We start from the raw sequence: 22,591 nt of genomic DNA on the forward strand, positions 1-22,591 counted from the left end.
TGTGAGGAGAGGGGCAGAAGTAGATAGCATAACGGTTATGCAAAGAGACTCTCATGCCTGAGGTTCCAAGTCCCAGGTTCAATCCCCCCCCCCCCCCCCCCGTACCGCTATAAACAAGAGCTGAGCAGTGCTCTGGTTAAAAAGAAAGAAAGAAAAAAAAGTAATGTGAAAAGAAAAGCAATGGATTGAAAAATATGGTATAGGGTAGATGGTAGATATCATTTATTCCCTTTTGTTGCCCTTGTTTTATTATTGTAGTTATTGTTGTTGTTATTGATGTCCTTGTTGTTGAATAGGAAAGAGAGAAATGGAGAAAGGAGGGGAAGACAGTGAGGGGGAGAGAAAGACAGACACCTGCAGACCTGCTTCACCGCCTGTGAAGCGTCTTCCCTGCAGGTGGGGAGCCGGGGGCTCCAACTGGGATCCTTATGCCCATCCTTGTGTTTGGCTCCATGTGTGCTTAACCCGCTGTGCTAGGCCCAACTCCCTGAGGGTAGACATCATAATGGTTATGCAAACAGACTCTCATGCCTGAGGCTTCAAAGTCCTAGGTTCAATCCCCAGTACCATCATAAACCAGAGCTGACTAGTGCTCTGGTTAAAAATATATATATATAAAATAAAGGTTTGGGTGGTGGTTCATCTGGTAGAGCACACAAGTTACCATGTGCAGAGAACTAAATTTAAGCCACCAGAGGAGCAGTGTTGCAGGTGTCTCTCCTCTCTACCGCTATCTCTATCTCTCTGTCTCTCACCTTCTAAAAAGAAAAATATGGAATGAATTACCTAGTTAAGGTTCAGAGTCATTTTTTTTTTTTTAAATATAAAAATGCATCCCAGCTCCCCACCTGCAGGGGAGTCGCTTCAAGGGCAGTGAAGCAGGTCTGCAGGTGTCTATCTTTCTCTCCCCTCTCTCTCTGTCTTCCCCTCCTCTCTCCATTTCTCTCTGTCCTATCCAACAACAAAGCAACGTCAACAATGGCAATAATAACCGCAACAAGGCTGCAACAACTAGGGCAACAAAAAAGGGGGAAAAATGGCCTCCAAGAGCATTGGATTCATGGTGCAGGCACCGAGCCCAGCAATAACCCTGGAGGAAAAAAAAAAATGCATCATGACTTTTCTGACAACACAATAAATTTAAAGGATGACCTGACACCATTTCCCTTTAGTCATAGGAGCTTGGTCTAATAAGGCCAATAAGGTTGTAGGCCTAATAAGGATTTATTTTTATTACTTAAAAGACATATTTTTTGCTTGAGTTGTTTGAGTTGAGGAGAGGGTGAGGGAGAATGAGACCAGAGCACTGCTCAGCTCTGATTCATGGTAATACTGGGGATTGTAGCCAGGACTTTGAAGTCTCAGTCTTGGAAGTCTTTTTGCATAGGGCTGGGGAGATAGCATAGTGGTTATGCAAAAGATTCTAATGTCTGAGGCTCTGAGGTCTTAGGTTTAATCCCCCGCACCAACATAAGTCAGAGCTGAGCACTTTTCTGGTGTTTCTCTTTCTCACTCTCCTTTCTTCTCTCTCTCTCTCTCTCTCTCATCCTCTCTCACTAAATAAAAACAAGTCTTTTTATATAACCATTATGCTGTCTTCTTACCCCACCCCCAAAAGGGTTTAAATTAAGATATGTAAGAATTCTAGAAAGTTTAAAATGGACATGAAATAAGGGAGAGAAAATATGTAGAGGGATTAAAGGTGACAAAGCATGTGGCAGAATTCAACTATTGTTTATGGTGGTGCTGGGGACTGAACCTGGGGTCTTTGGTGCCCCAGCCAAAAACTCTTTTTTATTTTTCCTCCAGGGTTATTGCTGGGCTCGGTGCCTGCACCATGAATCCACCGCTCCTGGAGGCCATTTTCCCCCCTTTTGTTGCCCTTGTTGTAGCTTCGTTGTGGTTATTATTATTGCCCTTGTTGATGCAATTCGTTGTTGGATAGGACAGAGAGAAATGGAGAGAGGAGGGGAAGACAGAGAGGAGGAAAGATAGACACCTGCAGACCTGCTTCACCGCCTGTGAAGCGACTCCCCTGCAGGTGGGGAGCCGGGGGCTCGAGCCGGGATCCTTACGCTGGTTCCTGGGTTCCTGCGCTTTGCGCCACATGCGCTTAACCCACTGCGCCACCGCCCGACCCCCCAAAAAAACTCTTTGCATAACCATTATGCTGTCCCCTCAGCCTGAGTCCATGAATTCCTGATTCTCTCAAGGATACAAGTAAATCCCATGGGGGTTTAGCTCTCCATTCTTATTTTGGAGCATGGGACTCACCAATATCCCTCTCCAGTCTTTATGAATTATAATCTGGACATTCAGATACTTCATAATGCCTGAAAATACAGTCTGTGCTAAACTACAGACATTATTCTGAATTTCTGGGGTTTCCAGCTATATATGAGGTACATATATCTAGTTATATTTAATACTATATATTTAAAAAATCTGTGGGCTGGAGAGAGAGCTCACATGCCTTGCTATGTATGCAGCTCAAGTTCAAGACTGGACACCACATGGAAGGTGCCAAGGTCCTTGGAGAAGCTGTGGTCACTTTAGCCTTTCTGTTTCTTTCTCGCTCTCCCCCCACCCCCTTACTCTCACTCTTACCCAGAGCACTGCTCAGCTCTGGTTTATGGTGGTGCAGGCAATTGAACCTGAGACTTTGAAGCCTCAGGCATGAGAGTCTCTCTGCATAACCATTATGCTGTCTCCCCCGCCCCCTTTCTGTTTCTCTGTCTTTCTTTGTTTCTATCTGAATGAAAAAACAAATTGAAAGCAGTAAAAATTGCACATGCACAAAGCTCTAAAAGTTAAAAAAAATGTTAGAGGAGATTATAAATTTATATGTACTGGGAAACATCTATTTTACTGCATATATATATATATATATATTAGTAACATGATATTTTACTACTCCAAAGCCAGATTTTTTTTCAATCTTTTTATGTCAGATAGACACTACAGCAGTACCAGAGTGTATATACTTACTGACTATATAATAGAAAGAAATGACAATTAAAACAGAGCTGGGGAAGGTGTGCCTAGTTGAGCATATGTATTACAATGCACAAGGATCCAGGTTCAACCTCCCAGTCCTTACCTGCAGGGGGGAAGCTTCACAAGCAGTGTTGTAGGTGTCTCTCTGTCTCTGTCCCTCTTTCTCTCACCCCTCTTAATTTCTGTCTGTACCTAATAAAAATAATTTTTAAAAAAAGAGCTGGAGAAATAACATGAAGCATCAAAAATCCTAGGTCTAATCACTGATACCACCATAAGGCAGAAATGGGCTGTGCTTTGGGTTCTTGCTCTGTCTCATAAAAAGGGTATGGGGTGAGGAAATGGGGGAAGCTCCAGAGGATGGAGTTGTAGTGCCTCTGTGCAATAGTAATAAACAAGTCAAGGGGGCCAGGTAGTGGTTCACCTGATTAAGCACACTTGTTACAACGCACAAGGACCCAGATTCGAGCTCCTGGTCCCTACCTGCAGAGGGACAGCTTTGCAAGTGGTGAGACAGTGCTGCAGGTGTCTCTGTCTCTCTCCTCTATCTGCCCCTCCTCTCAGGAGTTCTGGCTGTCTCTACACAATAAATAAATAAAGATAATTAAAAGAAAAATTGACCTAGGAATGGTGGAATTATACATTTGGGAGGCCACTACAGTGAAGAAATACAAACAAAAAATTGTTTAGTTGTCTGTAAAATATGATTAAGTACATGACGGAAATACTTGGCCCCAGTAATAGTTAAGATTGGAGTTGTCATTTGCTGAAATGGGGAAAATGGCTATTAGGTTTGAAGGGAAATATCTAGAGCTCAGGTTTAGACATACTACAGGTTACCATGCTCATTAGGCTTAATATGGAGATATCTAGTAGGTGTTTAGATCCAGTAACAGTCTGGAGTTTAGGAAAAAGTCATGGATACATATGTAAAATTTGGGGCCCAGAATAGCTGATGATTGGTTGTATTCTATAAGTGTGTGTTAATAGGGTGGAGGTCTTATGACTAAGTTCTAGCATTCCAATTTGAGCATGGAGGATTAAGCAAGGAACAAATGAGGACTGACCTGAAGTTTTCAATACAGAAGTAAAAAAAGTTTTTTGGTATTATATTGCTTCTTTTTTTGTAGAAAGTACCAAAATTTATGAGTAGCTTACAGAGAAAGTACAGGCAGTTAATAAGTATATAAAAATTTAGTAGATACCAGAGAGATGCAACAGAAACAATGATTATTTTCACTTTACTTTAAACATTTTTAAAGATTTTATTTATTTATTCATGAAGATAGAAGGAGAGAGAGAGATTGAGAGAGAGAGAGAGAGAACCAGACAACACTCTGGTACGTGTGCTGTGGGGGATTGAATTGAGGACCTCATGCTTGAGAGTCCAATGCTTTATCCACTGCGCCACCTCCCGGACCACTTAAAATTTTTTTAAATATTTATTTATTCTATTTTGTTGCCCTTGTTGTTTTATTATTGTTATTGATGTCGTCGTTGTTGTATAGGACAGAGAGAAATGGAGAGGAGGGGAAGACAGAGGGGAGAGAGAAAGATAGACACCTGCAGACCTGCTTCACCGCTTGTGAAGCGACTCCCCTGCAGGTGGGGAGCAGTGGCTCAAACCACGTTCTTTGCGCTGGTCTTTGGCGCTTTGCGCCACCTGAGCTTAACCCGCTGCGCTACCGCCCGACTCCCTTTAAAATTTTTTAATTATCGTTTATTTATTGAATAGAGACGATCAGAAATCAAGAGGGAAGGGGGTGGGATAGAGGAAGAGAGACAGACACATGCAACCCTGCTTCACCACTCGCAAAGCTTTCCCCCTCCAGGTGGGGACTGGTGCCTCAAACCTATGTCTTTGATCACGTGAGCTCAACCAGGTGCGCCGCCACCTAGCTCAATGATGCTTGTTTTTATAACTGGAGTCAATTTAGCAAAAATGTATCTTAAGTTGATAGCAATATGGGGAAAGAGCACTTCAGTATTCTTAGGTGAAATTTAAATTATTGCAAGCTTCTGAAGGAGATTTTAACAGTGTTATTTAATTTTTTTTTAATTTACAATTTTTTTTATTTTCCCTTTTGTTGCCCTTGTTGTTTTTCATTATTGTTGTAGTTGTTGTTGCTATTGATGTCCTTGTTGTTAGAGAGGACAGAGAGAAATGGAGAGAGGTCGAGAAGACAGAGGGGGAGAGAAAGACACCTGCAGACCTGCTTCACCGCCTGTGAAGTGACTTCCCTGCAGGTGGGGAGCCGGGGGCTCGAACCGTGATCCTTAAGCCGGCCCTTGCGCTTTGCGCCACCTGCGCTTAACCCACTGCGCCACCGCCCGACTCCCTAAATATATTTTTTAATCACTTTATGGAAGGGGATTTATATTATAGTTGTTGACACATAGGTACAATTTCCCACCTCCCCTTGATAGGTGTCTGCAATCATGTTGCTTCTTAATTTGTATTATACATGATGGAATTTTCCAAATACAACATCATTTGTGAATTTAAATAAGTAACCCAGGGATTAGGGATGCAGATTCCTGCCACCCACACCTCTTTACTACTTCTTTCTTTCTTTCATTCATTCATTCATTCTTTCTTTCTCTCTTTCTTCCTTCCTTCCTTCCCTTTTTGTTGCCCTTGTTTTTTTATTGCTGTAATTATTATTATTGTTGTTACTGATGTCTTCGTTGTTGGATAGAACATAGAGAAATGGAGAGAGGAGGGGAAGATAGAGAGGGGAAGAGAAAGATAGATACCTGCAGACCTGCTTCACCACTTGTGAAGCGACTCCCCTGCAGGTGGGGAGCTGAAGGCTTGAAGCAGGATCCTTATGCTGGTCCTTGTGCTTGGCGCCACCTGAGATTAACCCACGTAACTCTTTTCTTTCTTTCTTTTTTAAAAACTTTTCTAGTTTATTCTTTTTTAATTTAATTTTTAATTTTTTAACCAGAGTACTGTTCAGCTCTGGTTTATGGTGGTGTGGGGGATTGAACCTGGGACTTTGGTGCCTAAGGCATGAGAGTCTGTTTGTATAACCATTATGCTATCTACTCTCTGCCTCTTTCTTTGTGTCATCACTGGACAATCACTGCTCTAAAATGATCTTTTATTCAGAGAGAAAGATAAATGCACCAAAGCTTCCTCCAATGTGGTGGGGATCAGGCTGGAACTTGGATCATTGCTAATGCCCAAATTAAGCACACTATTTTTACCAGGACTTTATTATTTTTTTAAATATTTATTTATTCCCTTTTGTTGCCCTTGTTTTTTATTGTTGTAGTTATTGTTATTGATGTCATTATTAGATAGGACAGAGAGAGGAGGGGAAGACAGAGGGAGAGAGAGAAAGACACCTGCAGACCTGCTTCACCGCTTGTGAATCGACTCCCCTGCAGGTGGGGAGCGGGGGGGGGGGGGGGGGGGTTGGAACCAGGATCCATATGTGGGTCCTTGTGCTTTGGGCCACATGCGCTTCAGCTGCACTACCATCCGACTCCCTTATCAGGACTTTATAATAAATAGCCCTATCAGGTATTCTTGGGTTTCATATTTGCAGGTCCAACTAAAGACCATCAGTGGTTGGTTGAATACTTGACTGCAGAACACAACAGGCTCCTGAAGTTTATTATTTTCTGTATTGTCCACACATCACTGGAAAAATCTCAACGTTGGGTAAAAGCAGTTAACATCTTCATAATAGTCATCAATTCATGAATATGGATTGTCTTAAACTTTGTTGACATATTTCCTTAGTCAGCTTTTCCCCTCATCTGCCATATCTTTTCTATTTTCCTAATCCCCTTTCTGCTCTCCTATCTTTATACCAACTCTATTTTGAAGTGGATAATTAGTTCCCTTGGAGTGTCAGGCACGAAAGTCTTTTTGCATAACCATTGTGCTATCTCCCCCACCGTAAGTTTTTTTTTTTTTGAGAGAGAGAGCAATGGAAAGAGACACACACACCAGAGTACTGCTCTGCTCTGGTTTATGGTGGTGTGGGGGATTGAACCTGGGACTTTGGAGCCTCAGGCATGAATTAGATGCCAATTCAAAGTCTCATCCATGTATCTTATACATGGTCTCTCCCCCCCCACACACAAATTAGGTCCTTTCCTACATAATTCTTTCTAGTAAATGAGGCTTCTGCTAAGTGCTCAAACCAGAAAGTTTTTTTGTTTGTTTTTTACACTTGACTCTAGTTTTGTCAGTCCCTCCTCCACCCCATCCATATTCAGTTTTCAAATCTGATTTGCCTTTTGAGTCAAATAATAGATTCAATATTAATATACTTTAAAGACTTTTGACATTTTGTACTTCTGGTGTTTGTTGTCTAGTCAGGAAGAAATACATCACATATACCCCAAGTATGTAATTAGAATTTTTTAAAATTTTTTATTTAAGAAAGGATTAATGAACAAAAACATAAGGTAGGAGGGGTACAACTCCACACAATTCCCACCACCCAATCCCCATAACCCACCCCCTCCCCTGATAGCTTTCCCATTCTCTAGCCCTCTGGGAGCATGGACCCAGGGTCGTTGAGGGTTGCAGAAGGTAGAAGGTCTGGCTTCTGTAATTGCTTCCTCGCTGAACATGGGCGTTGACTGGTCGGTCCATACTCCCAGTCTGCCTCTCTCTTTCCCTAGTAAGGTGTGTCTCTGGGAAGCTGAGCTCCAGGACACATTGGTGGGGTCTTCAATCCAGGGAAGCCTGGCCAGCATCCTAGTGGCATCTGGAACCCGAGTAATGAAGCTGAAGGGTTGTCATTCCACACATGAAGTCTCTGGACACAGTCTGAGGTGAAGCATGTTGAGGTGGCAATCATTGCGTTGGTTAGGTTGTGATCGGCGGATGCAATATTATTTGGTTTGGATTGGGAGATGCATACGGGAAAGTGGGCCCTATCCAAGGGTTCCAGGACTGGGGGAAGTAGGGGCTCTATAGTGGAGATGTGAGGTTCCTGCTGTCTTAGGGTTCAAAAAGACAATCGATAGTTAATGTTATCATCACATTATTTGTTAATTGGGTTAACTTTGAAAAGTCCTTTTGTTATGGTTTGCTGTACAGTATCCAGTATCCTGTATATAGCTGTGCTATTGTAATTAGAATTTTATGAAATTCTATCTAAGAGTTTTAATCTTCAGGCTGGGGGTATAGCATAATGGTTATGCAAAGAGACTTTCATGCCTGAGGCTCTCAAATCTCAGGTTCAATCCCCCACACCACCATAAGCCAGAGCTGAGTAGTGCTCTGGCAAAAAAAAAAAAAAAAAAAAAAAAAAGTCTTAATCTTTAAAGATAATAAAAATAATTGAAAGGCTGTAAGGACACTAACATGCACAATGGAGTATTCGAAAAGATCAGTCAGATTTCTCAGTGGAACTGTGTACTTCTCCCTTCCCTTGATTCTTGGAAGAACCCAACTTGGAATGAGCAAGATTTGCACGGAGTCCTTTCCTTTCATTTTCCTTAGGCCTTTCTCTACTTGACAGCCACACCCTAAGTCTTTACCTAGTTCACACCCTGTATCCCATCTTTACCCTGCAAACTGTTTTAAACACCAAAATAAAATATAAACAAAAGTATTGACTATTTCACTACACTTCTTCATAATCAGGTTATTTGAAAATTGAAGTCTTTAGGCCCTTCAGCATATTGAATAAAAATCTAATGTAAAAGTGCCTGTAACTCCAATGATTTATGTGACCTATGATAATAAATCATATATATATATGCATATATATATATATATATATATGCGAACTCTTGGCTCTTGGGTCATTTACTCTTAGTCTCAATGGAATCAAAACTTGACTACCTTTTAATATTACCCTACTCTATCTCCACCATTGCACTTCAGAATTCCATAAAATGAATTTTGGGGGACTTATCCTAACCTCCTCAGCGGTTTTTGTTTTCTCCTTCCCCATCCACCCTTCCATTCATTCATCCATCCATCCATTTATGAGTGATTATTAAGATTTTTCTACTTCATCAATGAGCTTATTATTGTCTTAATCTGAAGTTTCCATTTAAAAAAGTCATTGTTTGGTTTATTTTAGCTCTCAGCATCCCCATTCCTGAGCTCTGGGGAAATTTGCCTTCTTCTGAGTTACCTTATCTTTCTTCTGGGCAAGGGACATTTTGAAACACTTCCACCTCTTCTCTTAACTTATTTCTTGGCCTTCTTCTCATAGACTGGATACTCTCACATAGCAGTATGAGCTTTTTTATACATCTCCATCATGTCTGGAGTCACATTGTTCTTGATATATTGAAAGAATTGTTTCTTATAAGCATCCTCACTTTCTTCCATTAGGTAACACATATAGTCTGCAACATTCTGGCCCATGATATGCTTCCGATAAACTTCTGCATTGCATTCTTTTCTTTCTGAATTGTAGCCAGGAAATCGTTTGGTACTGTGAGGGATAGACAAACCTCCATCCACAACTCCCTTGAGTCCTCAAAACTTTATTTCCAGTGGTTGTTCCGGCAAGACCTGCATCTAAGTAGCAAGTGAAGGCACCGGGCTGACCATCAATGCTTTCTACATTGTATTCATCTCCAGTCACCTTGACTTGGCCTTCATAGATCTTGTCCATGCCAAACCTATTGAGAAGCCAGCAGCAGACCAGTTCAATATGCAGCAGCATAATTTGTCAGGCCAACCGTCACACCATAGTTGGGGCATAAATTCATGGGAATAAGGTATACAAACTATCATATCTCCTTCAATTCGGGAATAAGGAATCTGTTGGTTACACAAACTATCATCCTGTATTTGGTTGTTTTGTACTTATTTTATGCTGGATTACCAAGCAATTCCGAGCATAGTAATCAGTCTTATCCTTATACCTCGTGGTCTTCTAAATTTCATATGGTATCTCTTGAAGTAGGCCTTATTTTTCACAATTTTAACAAAACCCATTCTGCACAAAAGAGAGCAGCGTCGCGACTCTGCACAGATCTGCGGAATCAGCTGCGCTCTTGGGGTGGGGGAGGGGGGCAGGGAGACTGGGATTTAGGTGCAGGTGCAGTATGAAGCGCTGATGATGACGCAAGCAGCGTGTGCCGATTAAGATTTAGTTATTATTATTTTTATTTAGTTATTATTTTTGCCAGTAAGATAGCTCACCTAGACAGTGTGCCTGCTTTGTCATATATTCTATCAGATTTAAACTGGGGTCCCACCACACGGGGGGGGGGGGGGTTCATTTCTCTATCTAGAAAAGCTAGCCTAGAGCAGTGAAATCCGTGAGACAACAAAATACTTTTAAGATTTTTTTTTCATAGGGTGGGGGAGATCGCATAATGGTTATGCAAAAAGACTCTCTTGTCTGCTGCTTCGAAGTCCAGGTTCAATATCCCGCACCACCATAAGCGAGAGCAGTGCTCTGGTAAAAATGAAAAGAAAAAAAAAAAGATGTATTTCATATGGAGAGTTTCACGTGAGAAAAACCAAGCCACCACTCAGACACACCGGGTTGAGCCTAAAATGCAAGCCCTTCCAATTTCCCCATCACAAAACTTTAGATACATTGTTTGCAATTCTATGCAGGTCTATGAATAGTGAGTACTAGTCACTAAATCTCAAAATCCCAAATCACTCTTCTCACACAGCTGTTGTGAAATGGTGTTTAAGTACCATTTTAAACCCAATGAGCTCACTTGGACCTTAACCTCACCTGCACCCTAATAAAAACACTGACTCCAAGAAGCGGGATCTTCAGGCACGGCTGCAATATAATGAAATGAAAACTAGTAGTTTTGTAGTAGAAATGTAGATTTCGTAGCATAATATGAAAACTACGAAAGCCGCCGACATTATAATTAAAGCAGTTGCCTTAATGGTGAAAGCCACCGGGGTGGTGCTGTTACTCCCTAAAGTCCCAGCCCTGCAGGGTGTGGGTGCCTGGTAGGAAGCCTGGAAGCCTGGCGCCACCACCCACATCTATGCCTCCAGGTGCCAGAGGCTGAGCCCAGACCTCACACCTTACAGGGTGGTGGGGCGGGGCTACGTGACGTCATCCGGCCAATGGGCGCGCCGCCCGCCGTCTCCCATAAAGGCGCCTGTCGCTGCCACTGCCGCTCAGTGGCCCGCCATTAGGGTGAGAGCTGGCAGCGACGGGCTGTGGACGACGGCTACCCCGCAGCGCATCATCCCGTGCACACGGAAGGGGGACGGCTAGACGAGGTCCTTCTTCCACAAAAGGTAACAGCAGACTGCAGGGTGCATGGCCCCGGGGGCCCAGACTCCAGGGCGGGGAATAACCGTTGCTCCCCGCCCCCACCCCGGAGACAGTTGGGGAGGCCTCCTGGGCGCCGCACCCTGGGGAGCTGCCGGGCCTCATCCTTTGGTCCCTTGACCCAGTGGAAACTTGAAGTGCTTTTCCCTTCTGGCTTTTCAGCTTTTAGTTTCTTGTTTGAAGCCCCCTCGCCCGCCCCCACCTCCACTGGGAGGGAGGAGGCGGGGCCAGGGAGCGGGTGGCAGCTCATCTGGGAGGCCGCCCGCCGCGGTCCAGGTTGTCGGTCCAGGTTGTCGTCTCCGCCCTCACCGCGGCCACTGCCACCGAGGTCCTGCGGGTGCGGGTGCGAGAGGCGCTGGGCCGCCGGGGCGCGTCGTGTTTACCTGCGGCGTAAATCACGTGCAGCCCAGGAGCCGTCCTGCCTCACCTGGGCCATGGGTGTGGGTGTGGGGTGCCCGGGCAGGGGGGCGGAGGGGCTGCAGCACTAGCTCACTCGCTCAGCTTGAAGAAGTGAGGTGGCGACCATTCACTGATGGAGTGGAGTGAGAGGACGCATGCTCGGCATGTGTGAGGCCCCGCGGTGGATCCCCAGCACCAAAAGAATTTTTTTCTTTCATTTTTAAAGATTTTATTTATTTATTTATTTATGAGAAAGATAAGAGAGAGAAAGCAACAGACATCATTCTGGCACATGTGCTGCCGGGGATCGAACTTGGGACCTTATGCTTGAGAGTCCAAAACTTTATGCACCACCTCCCAGACCACAAGAGTTTCTTTTTCTTTTTCTTTTCTTTTCTTTTCTTTTCTTTCCTTTTCTTTTCTTTTCTTTTCTCTCTTTCTTTCTTTCTCTCTTTCTTTCTTTCTTTCGTGTGCGATTAATAGTGGCTGACAAGATTGCATGGTTACAGGGTATAGTGCCTCACTGCACCCAGCAGCAAAATTCTATGACCCCCCCCATCCTCCCATCCTCATAAGGATTTTTTTTAAAAGATGGTTCAGGCAAGGGCCCAGGAAGCTAAGGAAAGGAGGTAGAGACCGATCTTGAGACACCAGTACAAGTTAAGTTAAAAGGGAATGAGGGGATCTCTGGTAAGAATTCGAAGGCCTGTGCACATAGGTGAGCACAGAGTAGTAGAGTGGGGCCATGGAAAACTGCAAACGTTTTCAGAGCTAGCACAGTGTTGGGAGATAGGCAAGAGATGAACCTAGTGAGATTGGCAGGAACTTGTGCTTGTGAGCCTATCATGAAGGGCAGGTAGACTGAACACTGGCTTTTAGATTGCTAGACAAAAAACCAGAATATGACCAAGATTAAGTTAGGTGGGAAATGACAGAAAGAGTGGGTGTGATGCAGAGTAAAAAAGAACACAATTTCTGGGGATCATTTGTGTAGAAGTATTTGAGAATAACTCCCTGATGGGATCCATATAAAGGGTGTCTATAGATGGAGTTAAAAAGGAGGACAAATGAAGGACAGTTAAGCAGAGAATGAGATTATAAAGGCCATACTTTAGTGCTGTCAGTTTGGGCAAAGAGACTCTATCCCCAGCTCCTAGATCCATGTTTTGTTCATATATATATATATATATGTATGTATATATATATATATATATATATATATTTTTTTTTTTTTATTTACCAGAGCACTACTCAGCTCTGGCTTATGGTGATTGAACCTGGGACTTGACGGAGCCTCAGGCTTGAAAGTCTGTTTGCATAACCATTATGCTATCTACCCTGACTATATTTTTATTTATTTATTTATAACCAGAGCGCTGCTCAGCTCTGGCTTATGGTAGTACAGGGGATTGAACCTGGGACTTCAGAACCTCAGGCATGAGAGTCTCTTTGCATAACCATTATGCTATCTCCCCCCACCCTTTGTTCCACTTTATAACGTACTTTATAAATAATGGGTGAACAGATAGAATCTTGGGGGGGAAATGGTACCTTGGAAACCAAAGTTTCAAGAGAGTCACAATAGTCTAGTGACATGCTGAGAGGTCAAGTAAGACAAAACTTAAATAGAGAGTCTATTGGATTTAACAACTGAGTGTGGTAAGTAGTAATCTAGATGGCAGAGGGGTTTTAGGAGAGGTGGAGAAAAGTGCTGTGCAGTGAGCAGTAAACAGTACTTTTATTATTATTTTTTTTAGGATGCTCTAGTATGAGGTGCAGAAGAATAGAAGATTTTTAAAGACATTTTAAGAAAGTCTGTTTGACTATTTTATAGAGATGTTGTAGATGCAGGCAAGAGAGAATAAGAATGTTGAGTGGGGGGTAGTTGTAATATATTATACCTGGAAAATGGTTTTATAGAAATGGTGCTTTTTCTTGGGCTGGAAGGAGCAGCAGATTAAGATGATTTAATTATTATCAAGAATGTGTTCTACAAATTACCTATTTGATCTTTTTTTTTTAATAAAGATTTTGTTTATTAATGAGAAAGGTAGGAGAGAAAGAACCAGACATTACTCTGGTACATGTGCTACCAGAGTTTGAACTGAGAAGTGGGGAAGAGGCAGAGAGGGGAGAGAGAGAGAGAGAGAAAGACAGAGAGAGAGAGAGAGAGAGAGAGAGAGAGAGACTAACCAATCAACCTATAGCACTGCTTTACCACTTATGAAACTTACTCCCACAGGTGGGGATTGGAAGCTTGAACCCAGGTCCTTACACATGGTAATGTGTGCACTCAACCAGGTACAACATTGCCCTGCCTCCCTCTTTTTCAAGACAAATTTACTTCTTTGAGTGGGAAGCAAGACTCTGCTACATGCAATTTTCTAACTGAACCCCCAGGCATTACATATTCAAGTTATGTGCCCTACCTATTGAGTCACCTCTTGCACTGATACTATCTTGGTTTTAGAGCCTGATATATATTTTTTGTCAGTTTTCCTTCCATCTGTCCTTTCCATCCTTCCTTCCCTTCCTATCCATCTAATTTTTTTTCCATCCAGGGTTTTCGCTGGGACTGGGTGCCAGCACTATGTCATTGCTTTGTGAAGTGGGGATTCCCCCCAATACCAGGATCCTAGTGCTTTGTACTGTGTATGTTTAACCTGGTGCCTTACCACCCAGCCACCTCTTTCTTTTTTCCAGCACACAACTCTGCTTAATGGTAGGGATTCGACCATTTGTTTTATTTCTTTATCATTCATATATAAGTGAGATTATAAGACATTTGTCTTTCTCTTTTTTTATCATCTTAATTTATTGGATAGAGACAACTAGAAATCAAGAGGGAAGGGGGAAATAGGGGAGAGAGACAGACACAGCTCTCCTTTACTGCTCACAAACTTTTCCTCTTGTAGATGGAGACTGAAAGCTTGAACCCAGGTCCTTGTTCACTGTAGTGTATCTTAATCAGATGCACCACCACTGAGCACTTGAACTTATCATGATGTTTATTATATGTTGTGTGAGCAAGTGTAACTGCTGGTTGTTACATAGTAGTCAATTTATATTATTGACATTAGATCTCATTTGTACTTTCAGTCTTGTTAGAAATACATCTGTTTTGGGAGCAGTGCAAAGCACAAGAGTAGGCGGAAGGAACTTGGTTTGAGCCCCCCCCCAGCCCCCCCCGCCCCCCCCCCCCCCCCCCCGCTCCCCACCTCCAGGGGGTCTCTTCACAATCATGAAGCAGCTCTGCAGGTATCTCTCTCTCTCTCCCTCTCTGACTTCCCCTCCTCTCTCGATTTCTCTGTCCTATCCAACAATAACAGCTGTGACGACAATAATAACTACAACAAGGGCAACAAAATGAGGAAAATGGCCTCCAGGAGCAGTGGATTCATGGTGCCCCATCAGCGATTACCCTGGAGGCAAAAACAAACAAAAAAAAAACCCATTTGATTTGAAAAGCAGAACTAACAATAAAATTGCAGCTCACCATAAACATCAGGATCAGTAACAGACTTTCATACCATTACTGTCTTCGTAGGTTTTGTTTGTTTTTTAATACAGCATTGTTCTTGCATATAGGTTGTTGGGTACAGAACCCTAGGCCTCATGCCTGTTGGTACCACTTCCCAAGCCACTGCCTTTATAGTTTTGACTTTTACAAATATATAATTAGGAGCATACAGTACGTAACCTCTTCAGGTTGACTTCTCTCACTTAGTAAGCAGTTAAGATTCTTCTGTCGTCCCATGGCTTAGTAGGTCATTTCCTTTAGCACTAAATAATATTCCATTGGCAGGATGTTTTTCCAGTTTATACTTTAACCTATTGAAGGTTATCTTCTTTTCTTCCCAGTGTTGGCAGTTATGAATAAACCTAAAAAAAACCAGTTGTATGCAGATTTTTTTGCGTGTATGGGTGTGTGTGCGTGTGAGTGTAACCAGGGAGTCAAATGCACAATTTCATTGTTTCTAGACAGCATTTTCATTCAGACAAGAAGACACACCACACCACCAGAACTTTCCCCATCACTGTAGCACTTCACATGGGCCATGTGCATGGCAAGGCATATTCTCTGCCTGGTGAGATAACTCTTTGGCCCCATGGAAAGGTGCTTTTAACAATATATATATATAATATGCATGTGTATATATATAGTTAGATGTATATATATATATGCATATATATATATATATAGCTATATGTATATATATGCACTAGAGCATGTCCATAGCTAGTCATACTCTCAGAAACTATCCAGTTGTTTGTTGGTGGATGAATGTATAAACTTGATGTGATATGTAAATGTCATGACATTAAGCCTTACAGAAGGAAGAAAAAAATTGATGTGCTAGTTTATGGATGAATCTTGAAGACCCTAGATAAATAAGCCTGTGACACTGGAGCTAGTTCAGCATTAGAGCATAGGTCCAAGATAGTTACAGAAATACATGTACTATATGATTCTATATGAAATACCTAGAGCTGTCAAATTTACAGAAGCAGAGAAAAAGGTGGCTGAAAGAGGCTGAGAAAAAGGAAAAAAAAACTGATACAGTTTTTCCGCAAGATGATTTAAGTTTTGGATTAAGAATATGAAATATAGGGTGGGGTAGATAATGGCTATGCAAACAGACTCTCATGCCTGAGGCTCCTAAGTCCCAGGTTCAATCCCCCGCACCACCATAAGTCAGAGCTGAGCAGTGCTCTGGTGTTTCTGTCTCTCTGTATCTCTCTCAAAAATAAAATAAATAAAATATTTTTTAAAAGAATATGAAATATAAACACTATTGAACTGTACACTTAAAGATGCCTGAGACTCCAAAGTCCCAGGTTTAGTCCCTCCGCACAACCATAAGCCAGAACTGAACTGTGCTCTGTTTAAAAAAAAAAAAAAAAGATGGTTGAGAGGCAGCTGAGGAAATAAATAGCTCAGCTGATAGAGCATCAGACTTGCATGCCTGAGGATCCCAGCTTATCCCTACTACTGCATGTTACCACAGTGATGCTCTGTCTAATGTGAAATGGCATATGTAAAAATTATTTTGAGAAGTGTAAAGGGGTGGGCTAGCAGAAGAGTACATGCCTTGCATGTGTGGAACTCTGGGCTAGATTGACAACTGCATACAAAATAAAAAGAACAAAAAGCATGAGTGTTGTGGTCTCATATATACATGTATACAGACATGTATAGACAGCCTATCTCCCTCAGGGTCAAGCCTTGCCATGCTTGTAAAAGCAGAGAAACCTGTGTGTCAACTGGACAGAAAAAATTAGTTTCTGAGGTTAGAACACTAGGTGGGGTGTCTATTTTGACACATAGACTTTTTTTTTGTTTGCTTTTACTCCAGCCAGTGCCACACACACTACAGTATTTCACCTCTGGGCTATTTCTTTCCGATATAGACATTGGAGCACCAGAACTTCAACCATTGCCATAGCACCTTCCATATGGTTCTGGGGCTTGAGGCTGGCACACTTGTATGGCAAGGCATGTTTCCCACCATATAAAGGAATCTTTATAAGGTGGTGCTAAGGATTGAACCTGGCAGCTCAAAAGTCTCAGACATGAGGGTCTTTTTGCATAATTATTTTTTAATTTTTTATTTAAAAAAAAGACATTAACAAAACCGTAGGATAAGAGGGGTCCAACTCCACACAATTCCCACCACCAGATCTCCATATCCCATCCCCTCCCCTGATAGCTTTCCTCTTTATCAGCTGTTAAGAACAATGAACCCACATTCTCTGACCCATCTTGGACAGAGTTAGAAGGAATTATGTTAAGTGAGCTAAGTCAGAAAGATAAAGATGAGTATGGGATGATCCCACTCAACAGAAGTTGAGAAAAGAACAGAAAGGGAAACTAAAAGCAGGATTTGACTAAATCTGGAGTAGGGCACCAAAGTTAAAACCCTGGAGTGAGGGTGAGGGTGGATATTCGGCTTCTTGGGGGGGGGGGTGGGATGGGACACAGTCTTGGTGGTGGGAATGGTGTTTATGTACACTCCTATTAATTTGTAGTCATATAAATTACTAATATGAGAGGGGGAAATTGTATGTCTCAAACTTTTTAAAGCACAGACTGAGTCTTTAATACATAGGCTGAGTCTTTGATATGTTGATTCTCTCAAAAGCCTAGGCCAGGGAGAACAGAAGCAATTGGTGGCACAGCTATATACAAATAATGTCAAAAGACATAAATTGCATAATTATTATGCTATCTCCCCAGGCCTGTCATTTTTCTTTCTAGTAGGGATTTTGCCTTGCTTTTTATATGTATCTGGGTTTTCACTCGTGCATGATTTTTCTGTTGCTAGACTAACTTTTTCATTCACCTATGCAGAGGGAAACAGGGAAAGGCATAATAGCACCAAACCTCTTTAGGCTCAAGCCAGACACATAATCTGATTTTAAAACAATTCTTACATTTACTGACCAGAAAACCTTTACCTTACCTACCTACATTCACTTAACCATTATATAATAATGCTATCCTAATATTAGCATCATTTTAAAAAATTATTGGATAGAGACTCAAAAATTGAGAGGGAGGGGGAAGAGAGAGAGGGAAAGAGACTGAGAGAGACCTGCAGCCCTGCTTCACCACTCGCAAAGCTTTCCCTCTGCAGGTGGAGGCTGGGGGCTTAAACCTTGGTCGTTGCACATGGAAATGTGTGCGTTTAACCAGGTACACCACAACCTGACCCTGATTATTATTTTTTTTAAACCAGGAATTTAGACTATTCCTGCTAACTCTTCAATTTGTTTTAGAAAGTAGAAATACTGGGAAAGACTGAAACAATCCAAACTAAGGCACACACAGTTAAGTTTCACACTTGTATAGAAAAAGGTTTGTATTTAAAAATGAGTATCTCCTGCAACAGTTTTGATTGTCTTAATCATGGTATACTCTTACTCTTGACTGATACTTTTAGTTCCTATAGAAACCAATGTAAAGCACATTGATAACTTCACTGATTTGTTTTTAGGGAATGTACATGTAGACAACACTAGAATATCAAGATTTGGAGTGGTGAAGAATGTCCCTACCAAGTCGGCAAACAGCTATTGTAAATCCTCCACCACCAGAGTATATAAATGTTAAGAAAAATGGGAGACTGACAAATCAGATACAGTATCTACAAAAAGTTGTCCTGAAGGCTTTGTGGAAACATAGTTTCTCCTGGCCTTTTCAGCAGCCTGTAGATGCTGTGGAACTTAAGTTGCCTGTAAGTATATTTTATATTTATGTTATTTAATGAAAACTCTTAAGGATGGGGCGGAGCGGGGAGGAAGAGTAGTAGAACATTTGGCTTGTATGTGTGAGACCCTGGGTTTGGGGTTTTGGCAGTCCACTTAAAAAATGAAGGGAAAGTTCTGTAAATGTCTGAAAGAAATAAAATAGCCGATTTTAACTTCATAAACTATATTTACTGAATGGAAAGTATCCCAGAGTATTTTATTTTATCATACAACAAAGTTCATTTTTCTGAACATTTGAAAATTGTTTTATTGGGGCAGGGATTAATTGTTTACAGAAAATATAGTTGTTGATACATGTGTAAAATTTCTCAATTTTCTGCAAAACTCTCTCTCCTTCCCAGCCTAGGGTCCTTCAACATTATCCACCAGGACCTGGAAGTCTAACCCTCACCCCAGAGTCCTTTGCTTTGGTGCAGTTCACCAAACCTTTTCCAAGTTTACTTTGTGTTTCCCCCCTTTCCTTTCCTATTTCAACGATTTGTGGCAAATTGCAGTATTTTCTTGTCATAGCATCAGTTCCTTGATAACCCTCAATACAGAGTTCTCATGAGTATTACCTTTTCTCATGTCACTTCGTGGGAAACTCAGTTGCATCACAGAATTTTATTTATTTTAGAATTTTTAGTCCCCATCTGCAGGGGAAAGCTTTGCAAGTGATGAAGCAGTACTGCAGGTATCTCACTTCCTCTATCCCCCTTAATGTCAATTTATCTCTGTCTTTATCTAATAAATAAAATATTAATAAAAAAGAATTTTCAGCCATCTGATAACAGGGTAGTGAAATTATTCTGAAGTATAGCCAGTAAATTGTACTCTGGGTCTATCAGATAGACTACATAAATATAGTTTATTTTTCTTTGTATCCTTTTTATTTTACAAGGTGATTCTGCTTTTACATTCTTGTCTACTATTTCCATTCAGTTTTTTTTCCTCTTAAATATATGTGACAGTGAGCATTCCTCATTATTTAATATTTTATTTTTACAGATTATGACTTTTTGTTTCAATTTGTTTTTTTACCTCCAGTCGCTGGGGCTCAGTGCTAGCATTGTGAATCCACAGCTCCTGGTGGCCATTCCCCCCCACTACTTTATTTGATAGGACAAAGATAAATTGAAAGGGGAGAGGAGATAATATAGAGAGGGAGAGAAAAAGACACTTACAGACCTGCTTCACCACTTGTGAAGTGTCCCTGCTACATGCACATGGGGAACTGGAGGCTCCAACCCAGGTCTTTGCACAGATCCTGTACTTAATCAGGTGAAACCAGGCACCCCAAATGATGACGTTTTTGAGAGTAATCACTGGTTCTAGGTACAAACGTATTTTTTCTATCTATGGCTATACCACCCTGAACAAGCCCAATCTTGTCTGATATAGTTTCTTAAATTGATATGCCAGTAGTTTCAGTGAAATTTGTTACTGATAATAATTATAATTTTTACTAATCCCTAGGATTATTACAACATCATAAAAAAACCAATGGATTTAAATACAATTAAAAAGCGTTTGGAACATAAATATTATGTGACAGCTTCAGAATGTATAGAAGACTTCAATACAATGTTCTCAAACTGTTATTTATACAATAAGGTATGTAAGCCTGGTGATATACTTCCTAATGCTTCATTTTCTTTTACACTTGATAATTCTTTTTTGTTATATTTCAAGTCTTGAGTTGGCATATTACATATATTCAAGAATAATTTTTCTCTTTTTTATTATTGATTTAATAATGATTAACAAAATTGTAGGATAATGGTTACAATTCTGTACAGTTAGGATGATGGGTTTTTAATGGTTTTAATATGTCATTTGTTCAGTCTAAGTTATGTTCTTGTCTGAGTAGCTTAAGTGTTTTTTTATTAAATATCATTTAGGGCAGAGGGTAGATAGGGTAGATAGCATAATGGTTATGCAAACAGATTCCCATGCCTGAGGCTCCAAAGTCCCAGGTTCAATCCCCTGCACCACCATAAGCCAGAGCTGAGCAGTGCTCTGGTAAAAACCAAAACAAAACAAAGCAGAAAAACCCAAGAAATAGCATTTAATGTGAGGGAAAAAATTCAAAGTGTTTGCTGCACTTTTGTTGTTGTTCTCTACTGCATTTAGTGTGAAGATGAATGATAAGTCTAGTGATTGGTTAGATTTTCATGGTATGGATCCATAAGAGAACTCTCAGTGCCACCTTCTATGTATAACAGACTTATGTATGATTTTTTCCCCTTATCTTGTCATTCATTTATTCATTGTTTGTTTGTTTCTCTGGGTGTGTGTGTGTAAGTATAATTAGCACTGCCAGGAAAATAGCTCATCTGGGAGGTGCCTGCCTGCTTGCTTTGCATAGGACCAAAGTTTGTGCTTGGCACTCCTTCACTGCACTGGGTGAAACTTCAGTGCTATGCTGTCTTCCCCTCTATCAGTTAAAGTTGGCCTGGATTGGGCAGTCCCTGTGACAACAGCAAAAGAGAAAGAAAAAACAACGTTCACTTTGTGTTCTCAAAATACCATTACCAACTCATTTTAATATAACAATTTCAAAGAATTCTTTCATATTTAACATTTTTAAAATATTTACTTATGTATTAACTTGACATGAGAGAGAGAACGAGACTATCACTATGGCATTATGTGATGCCAGGGATAAAACTCTGTATTTTTTTTTTAAATATTTTATTTATTTTTAGTGAAAGAGGGAAACAGAGAGAGCTACCAGAGCACTGCTCAGCTCTGGCTTATGGTGTTGCTGTGGACTGAACCTGGGACTTTGAAGCCTCAGGCTTGAAAGTCTTTTGCATAACTATTATGCTGTTACCCCAGCCTGATCAAACTCTGTATCTTATGCATATAAGTCTAAAGCTCTAACCACTACACACTTTCAGGACCACTCACATATGTCATTTCAGAACAAACTTCATTGATTTTTTGTGAATTAACTAACCTAAGGGCTCTACACTTTTGAATTTTACTTTGTAATTTACTTTTTTGTTTTGTTTTGTCATAGTAATGAAGTCAAGCAGAAAACAACTTCTATGCCTGAAACTAAGTTTCAAAACTGAGTTAGCTTTATAGAATCATTTTGTTACTTAATTAAAAATAGAACCATGTAAAGCCAAACCCATCAGAAAGACATCTTGGCTCTTTTTTAAAAGTTAAAGGAGCAAGGGACTGTAATGGAGGAAGATTTTAAATATTTTGATGATAGGCATAGTAACAGCAATGCACATTTGAATAGATGTGAACTAGAACTAGAATATAATACAATGATGTAAATCAGTACTCTCAATTTTAAAAAAAAGAACTTAAAGGATTAGGACTTTAGAATTTAAAATATAATACAATGATGTAAGTAAGTACTCTCAATTTAAAAAAAAGAACTTAAAGGATTAGGACTTTAGAATTTAAAAATTTCTATTTTATTTTTATTTATTTATTTTTTAATTTGTTTATTGGGGAATTAATGTTTTACATTCAACAGTAAATGCAATAGTTTGTTCATGCATAACATTCCCCAGTTTCCCATTTAACAATACAACCCCCACTATGTCATTTATCATCCTTCATGGACCTGTATTCTTTTTTTTCTTTTCTTTTCTTTTTTATTTAAGAAAGGATTAATTAACAAAACCATAGGGTAGGAGGGGTACAACCCCACACAATTCCCACCGCCCAAT

General features: G+C 40.7%; 1 protein-coding gene and 1 pseudogene across 1 annotated transcript in view; one reads left to right on the forward strand and one right to left on the reverse strand.

Moving 5' to 3' along the window:
- Nucleotides 1–9,154: 9,154 nt before the first annotated feature.
- LOC103114946 (large ribosomal subunit protein uL18-like) lies at nt 9,155–9,928 on the reverse strand (annotated as a pseudogene).
- A 1,154-nt stretch (nt 9,929–11,082) lies between these two features.
- The window catches only part of BRDT (bromodomain testis associated), a 55,184-nt gene continuing 43,675 nt past the window's right edge, over nt 11,083–22,591 (forward strand). The window contains exons 1-3 of the mRNA XM_007524676.2: nt 11,083–11,212; nt 18,644–18,883; nt 20,373–20,510. Of these exons, the coding sequence (XP_007524738.2) occupies nt 18,695–18,883; nt 20,373–20,510 (327 nt within the window). The 5' untranslated portion in view covers nt 11,083–11,212; nt 18,644–18,694. The remainder of the gene's footprint in view (nt 11,213–18,643; nt 18,884–20,372; nt 20,511–22,591) is intronic.

The sequence above is a fragment of the Erinaceus europaeus genome, chromosome 11, assembly GCF_950295315.1.
Source record: "Erinaceus europaeus chromosome 11, mEriEur2.1, whole genome shotgun sequence".
Classification (NCBI taxonomy): Eukaryota; Metazoa; Chordata; class Mammalia; order Eulipotyphla; family Erinaceidae; genus Erinaceus; species Erinaceus europaeus.